This window comes from Electrona antarctica (genome assembly GCF_951216825.1).
Source record: "Electrona antarctica genome assembly, chromosome: 5".
In the NCBI taxonomy this organism is placed as follows: Eukaryota; Metazoa; Chordata; class Actinopteri; order Myctophiformes; family Myctophidae; genus Electrona; species Electrona antarctica.
The window spans coordinates 42,030,109-42,037,608 of NC_136810.1; the positions used below are offsets into that span (position 1 = coordinate 42,030,109).

The 7,500-nt window shown below is 41.4% G+C and overlaps 1 protein-coding gene across 2 annotated transcripts in view; it reads left to right on the plus strand.

Moving 5' to 3' along the window:
• LOC306923408 (transcription factor SOX-6-like) overlaps positions 1–7,109 on the plus strand; it is a 161,914-nt gene extending 154,805 nt beyond the window's left edge. For both annotated transcript variants that reach the window (XM_079501475.1, XM_079501476.1), the window contains exons 15-16: positions 1,170–1,386; positions 4,655–7,109. In XM_079501475.1, coding sequence (XP_079357601.1) covers positions 1,170–1,386; positions 4,655–5,114 — 677 coding nt within the window. In that variant the 3' untranslated portion in view covers positions 5,115–7,109. The remainder of the gene's footprint in view (positions 1–1,169; positions 1,387–4,654) is intronic.
• The last annotated feature ends 391 nt before the right edge of the window (positions 7,110–7,500 follow it).

Consider the following 7,500-nt stretch of genomic DNA (forward strand, 5'->3'; position numbering starts at 1 on the left):
TAGGGATGATCAAGTTTTTTTTTGCTCCCGATCCGATCATTTGATTTTGAGTATCTGGCGATACCGATTTTTCCCGATCAGATATATATTAGGAAAGGAGAAATTAGGTCAAATGTCTGCTAAATCGTGTCCCCACACGTCTCATGTTTGCCATTGACAATGAAATTAGGTCAAATGTCTGCTAAATATGACGTAAATTTAATATAACCAACCAATCACATAAATTCAGTTGTTCATGAGATGATGTATGATGATGTTGTATAATGATAAGAGCGCCCCTCACTTCACATGGGTGTGATTTGTATAGGACACGTCACTTATGACATACTGTAAATAGTACACAATAGTACAATAACCAAAATCATAGACAATATCCAGTCTAATATCATTATGGATATAATATTGATACTAGGGATGTCCCGATCACGTGTTTTGCTCCCGATCCGATTCCGATCATTTGAAAATGACGTGATCAGCCCCGATTTCCGATCACATTATCGGATCAGGACAACCCTAGTTGTAGTCATTGTTTTGTAGTCATCAGGCCAGAACCTTCTAAACCAGAACTTCCTTTCCCGCAAACCAAAATAATAACACATTCCCAATAATAGCGTGACTCGCCCTCTCGTAGCGTGCGAAGACAATAGAATCTCCCTGTGGGATAATTAAAGGTATAAAGCTATAAAGCTAAAGAGCACACTCACATATTTATTTTGTATTTTATCAAGGCTTTTATTGGGATGGTATATTCTTCCGGTTTGAGGGGAAGGATGTTCTGGTTTAGAGGGTTTCCGGCCTGATGACTACAAAACAATGACTACAACATGACGTAACGATATCATCCTGATGACTACAAAACAATGACTACAACATGACGTAACGATATCATCCTGATGACTACAAAACAATGACTACAACATGACGTAACGATATCATCCTGATGACTACAAAACAATGACTACAACATGACATATCAATATCATCCTGATGTCTACAAAAATTACTACAACACAACGTAACGATATCATCCGCACCCGCGACCGGATCACACAGCAATTTAGGAACACAGTCTAGGCTTTTCCTCAGAGGTGGAAAGCCTATATGCAAGGTTAAAACTGAACCAAGTTGAAGAATAAAATGCCCATATTATTTTTGCTGCCACCATGCAGGTTCTCGTTGGAAGGGCATGAGCAACCAGGAGAAGCAGCCCTTCTACGAGGAGCAGGCGAGGCTCAGTAAGATCCACCTGGAGAAGTATCCCAACTACAAGTACAAGCCGCGGCCCAAGAGGACCTGCATCATCGACGGAAAGAAGCTGCGCATCGGCGAGTACAAGCAGATGATGAGGTCACGGCGGCAGGAGATGAGGCAGTTCTTCAGTGTCGGGTGAGTGGAACAAACAGCAGGGTTAAGTGACCCTATACTTTGCCACTCGAAACAGCCAAACAGCATTGGCCACGCCTCCAGGTCTTAAGTTAAGTCATAAGACCTGGTACTTAAGACTCGCAAAATAGGTCCCTTTAAAGTATCAACACTGCAATATAGAAATAGTAAAAAAAGGAAAAAAAAGGAAAAGTCCGTAATTTGAAATGTACTTGAATAAAAGTACAAAAGCATATTGGCATCAAAATGTACTTAAAGTACCAAAAGTATAGACAGTACTCTTTGTGCAGAATGTCCCATTTCAAGTTTTCAAAAGTATAAGCAGGGGTGGGAAAAAGTGTACTCGATTGTTTTACTTAAGTCATTGGCCGCAAAACAGTGGTGGTGGCTCAGAGCGCCACACATAATTATAAACTAAATGGGCGAGACTCTTGTACGTAAGTAAGTATAAAGTAAGTATAAAGTAAGTAACGGTGAGATTCTTACATTGAATGCCGATTTGTCCAGAAACTGTGAGTCAGGAAGTAAAAATCTGCTATGTCCCACGAATGTAATTGAATCCATGGCAACCACACTAATAATTATTATTATAATAAGAGTAGAGGGCCCAGGACGTGTGGGGGCGTCTTAGGGTCTTTTTTATAATGATATAAAACCGGATCGCTAAAATCTATTTTGTCATGTTTTGCTCATGCGTGCAGCCTGTTCACTTCCTTGTTTATGGCAAGGACTATTAAAAGAGGACAGTCAGGAAGCGAAGACCGTACGGTGGACTCCATGTTGCTCCCTGGAAGGAAAGAAACATGCACCATTGAGACCAAGGAAGCTGAACGCGGAAGTGTTGGCTGCATAAAGTCCATTGCGCATGTTTCTTTCCTTCCAGGGAGCAACATGGAGTCCACCGTACGGCCTTCGCTTCCTGTCGTCTTTTAATAGTCCTTGGTTTACGGCCCGACAAAACTGTCTATTCTGCCCGCTTTACTTATTAAAATAATCGCTCTCCATCATCTTGCTAGTCACATGGCAGAGAAAAAGGGTTGGTCTTTTCTAAAATTCACTGCATGCACAGCAAAATGTTAAACAAAAATGTTAAACAAATTTAAACAATAAAAATAGATCTCATATATAACACAGCATGTTATACACTGATGATAGACGTCTTTTCACCATACAAAAAAATAGATAATAAATGAATGGCCATTACACTATTCGTATTGGTTTAACAAAATAAAATTGCTCTCTTCAACGCAGGGCTTCTTCTCTGTATTTTTATTTTATTTTGTTAATCCCCAAAGCAGAACAGCCGTGTCAGCTGGAGGGAAAAACAGTGGCATTGTCCCTAATGGGAACCAGGCGTTGACGTGTTTAATGCCATCACAGCGGCCTAGCTGTGTTTCAGATTGACTTACCAGAGGCCTGCGCTTTGAATATAGGAGCCACTTTTAATAGCTTGTCATTTATTAAATTAGGACAATGCTGGGCACGAGCAGAGGCTTCCAGGGAGAAAATTGGACACAGACTAGTGGAATATGAAATGTAAGCAGATGTTTGGGAGGGGGGGCGGGACAGGGCGGATGGATGGGGGGAGGGGATGGAGTCTTTCTGTCTTTTCCTCCCAATAAGAAAATGGAAGGAGGGAGAGAGAGAGAGAGAGAGAGAGAGAGAGAGAGAGAGAGAGAGAGAGAGAGAGAGAGAGAGAGAGAGAGAGAGAGAGAGAGAGAGAGAGAGAGAGAGAGAGAGAGCGAGAGCGAGCGCGCCCGGGAGGACTAGTGAAAATAGCAGATCTATACAACCTCACAGTAAACCCATCTTTTTCTTTTTTAAATAAATACAATGCAGTACTTAGTATTGATTACATTGATTACCTACTTACATTGCAAAACGATACGATACAATATTTGCATTATATATATATATATATATATATATATATATAATGAAGAATTGTCAGGCCTGGGCTTTCAATCACAACTCAAATCAAGTCACAGCAGTAGAGTCAGTCATGATGGTTTACAGCCAATCCGAGCCACATTCCTTACAACGAAACCAGTCATGTTTTAAAGCCTTTTTTTCTCCATTATTTAAAAATGACTCCATCGGAGCTCGCCACAGTAATCGTTTGAGGAGGAGACAGAGCAGAGAGACATGAGGCTCAACGTAAAAAAAAAAAAAACAGTTAGGTGGAGAAATAGCAACTGCAATTTCCCAGGTTTAAGCAGCCGGAGGGCTACAGCTTGAGTGATGTGCGTTTAGCGTCATTCCATCCATATCTTAAAGAGGTGATTTAGGCTGAGACTCTGAGGACATGCTGCTGTGTGAGGCTGGCAGAGAGGACTCTGTGTTGAGGCATGCCCAGCTGTGTATATGCAGTAACAGAGAGAGAGATGCATTGCCTCCTGTTAAAACCAACCCTATAATGGAGATGAATTAATGTGCTTTTGAACCCATTTAGACATGAGGCCGATTCTAAAAAAAAATGGCTTCTAAATCCTAACAGTTTAGTGAAAAACCTATATTTCTATGTCAGTGGTTCTCAATCTTTCCATGCCAAGGACCCCCAAAATTATCTGCATTTGGCCGCGTAACCCCATCTGAAAATATGTTGTTCCAGGCAGTGCACCTCCCAGAAGCAAATATTTGAGTTAAAAACGTTTGCTGTGTAAGAATATTCAAAGATTTGCGCCACATTTTCACAATTTAAAAAAATAGCAGATCTACAAGCTCGTAGCTTGGCACTCGGTTTGATTGATTGATTGATTGATCGTTAAAACGAATGAAAGCAGCAAATCTCTCTAATAACACCCCAAAACATGAACCTTGGTTGAAAAAAAAACAAAGTTGTCCTTTAAGCTAATTGTAAATGTCCCTCTCTGCCTTCTGTCTCACTTCCTCTCCATCTTTCACTTCTTTCTCTTTCTCTCCCTCCTTTCTTCCTTCTTCTTCCTCTATCCTTAATATTTTACACTTGCTGAAAATAGCCGATCTACAAGCTTGTAGATTTGCTATTTTCAGCATGCAAGTGTAAAATGACTTACTGGATCTCTTGTCCACTAGTCCCTTCCTAACATTTTAGTCTAGTTTTTTTGTTGTTGACAAAATTAGTCTTAGTTTAGTCATCATAGCTTAGTTTTAATTTAGTTTCCATTTAGTTTTCATCAGTGAAAAACGGTAGTCGACGAACATTTTCCGTCATAGTATCAGTCAACGAAATAAACATTGCTATAGTGTAATAAAAATTAAATCTATTACATTTGTAATTTCACATCTGCAGGCCCCAGCCGCCTATTTCACTGAGCAACAGCAACGCAGGAGGAGGAGGAGGAGGAGGTGGGGGGGGTCTCGGCCTGGGAGTGGTCGGCGGTGTGGGTGGAGTCTACCCAGGGGCCATCTCCATGGCAACGACGATGCATCATGCCACCACGCCGTCGCCGCGCCTCACCTCGCCAGACGACTGCTCCAGCGCCTCCTCATCGGTCAGCCCCGAGCCGGCGGTCATGCCTGTCATCCAGAGCACGTACGGCAGCATCAAGATGGAGCCCGTGGGCAGCGCCATGGGCATCGGAGGAGGAGGAGGAGGAGGAGGAGGAGGAGGAGGAGGAGGAGGAGGACACCCCAATGGAGACAGAGACGAAGTAATGGACATGTACGAGGACTTTGAGGACGAGCCCAAGTCGGACTACAGCAGCGACCGTGAGACGCGGGGGGGGGACGCTGTCATTAGCGCCACCTGAGCGAGCTGAGCTCGATATATCGGCATATAGTTCGGACATCTTAGAGAAGTGGGCGGGGGAAAAAAGGAGTTTAAAAACAAAACAAAAAAAGGCTGTTGTTCGTTGTCGTTTTCCTCAGAGACACTTTTTGTTATTGAGACTATTATATTAAGTTTATTCACATATAGACTCTGCGGAGCGCTTCACTTCGAGACTGTGGCGTTTCGGGTGTTGTCGTACGCTGGCCGATCTATCGTAGGTCGTATGGATTACAACTGAGCATGCCCAGAGAGAACGTTCTAACGCTTTATCCCGATACGCTCGTAAAGGGAGCGCTGACATTCATTTTTTTATGAAACCAAGGAACACAGCCTATAGCCTTCGGATATTGACTGACAATGAACATAGAAGTGACTCCACACCTTGACAATCATTGACGGGAGCGTTTAAGAGTTACAGAATATAGAGAAGCAAGACAGCGAGAGGGAGGATGAGAAAGGAAACAAAGCGAGCGATGAACACGCGTAGTTTGTGAAAGAGCATGCACAGATTCTTTGAAAGCATCTGGATTTGGTCTTCAACAGCTATTTGGTCTTAAAAAACGTTTCTTTAAAAGTGTGATTAAGTTTTTATTGTTAATGTTTCTTTTTTTTGTGGGGTTTTACATTTGTTTCTGCTCAATAGGCTGTTTTTGTTTTTCTGACAACCTGTACAAACTCTGGATTGTCGGAACTTGAAATTTGAGGAAGAAAAGTTTTAATATAAATCATAGCTCTTGTAGTCTTTATAGGTCTTTCTTTTGTTTCATACGAGAATTGTGCATCTACAACTTTTTCTGACAAACTGCTTACATAACATTACTGTTTATGATGTTTTTTTTTAAAGAAAAATATCCCTGCTCAGGTATGATGTGCCAGCTTGTGAATGTGTTTTATTTTTTAAATGAAACAAAGGGAGGCCAAACTCCCTTTTATCCCATATTATTATTATTATTATTATTAGTATTATTATTATTATTATTATTATTATTATTATCATCATCATCATCAAATTAGTCACAGGTTGTATACAGTTTTGACGTTATGATGTGCCATACCGCCACATTCACTCATTCACTTGGGGATGTTGTAGTCTTAATTTCCAACGCTGCAAAAAAGTCTTATACAAACACTTTCTCTTTTTCTTTTTTTCTATCTGATAAGATGCTTTCTCTCCTACTTCTCTTTGGTGTAAATCTGCTGGTTCCTCTAACCCCAGCCCAGATAGGCCTCAGTTCTGTCTGTGTGTTTTTCCAAATGGGAGTCACATAGTTTGACCAAACATTTGTGTTTTGATGGCTGTGTTCTGCCCGTCAAACGCAAGTGTTTGGTCAAACCATGTGACTCCCATTGGAAAAGCATTGAGGCCGGCAATCAAACACAGACAGAACACATGAACATGCGTTCTGTACAGGTCTGCTGGCCCCCTCTCCCAGCCCAAAGGTGTAGCTGTTGTAGAAGTTCCCCCGGGCGTGTCACTACACATGCTCGCTCACTAGCTGCTACGAGATGTTATTGTTTAGACAGAATGTGTATTGTGCTATTATTTTCAGCCACAGGAAGTTGCAATGGATTTGCTGGTGGAGAAGAGGCACTGCTAAGTTATGGCATACAGTAGCCTAATAATATGGTCTTTTGCATAGCCTTGGAGAAACGAGCAGCGTCAATGCAAGAGAGATGTCTTTTCTACAATGGCTACTATAGCACACACCGCTCAGGGAAGTTTATCTCTGGCACCCACTCCCACCATGAGAGGCAATTTAGCAGATCAATGTCGGGCTATTTGTCACATTATTGCTTTTATAGATTCCTCTGAGTGAGCACTGTCAGAGTTACATTACCCATACTTCCTTGAGATCAAATATTCTGAAATCTTTCAGTGTATTTTGCTGTGTACTGTAACCGAACCACCAACAGTTTTTTGGGGCTGCCCCCCATGAGAACAATCCTCTCTCAAATCAGACTGTTTTCCCAGAGTCTACAAGTACCACAGACGAAAAACAGTCTAAGTCCAAATTTCAGACTGACCCCTCCACGAAAAGGCCTCGTTGTCCTGAACCCTTATCTATCATTTAGATATTATGGATCAATAGTGTGGACTTAGACTGTTATTCGTCTGTGGTACTCAATTGACGAGATGTGTTATTTTTCAATCAGTTTCTGTTCATATTGACAAAGTCTTAAAATGTGTGTTTTGATTGATCAGAGTTTTTGGTTCTATAGTTCTATGGTTGGTTCTATAGTTTAGGAGTGACCTCACGGACAGGGTAATTTCTAGTTTTGGAACCCTTCACTGTAAAAGAACATTATTATTCTACTATAAAGACATTCAATGCCCACTCTGCAACATGATTACAAACACATTCAAT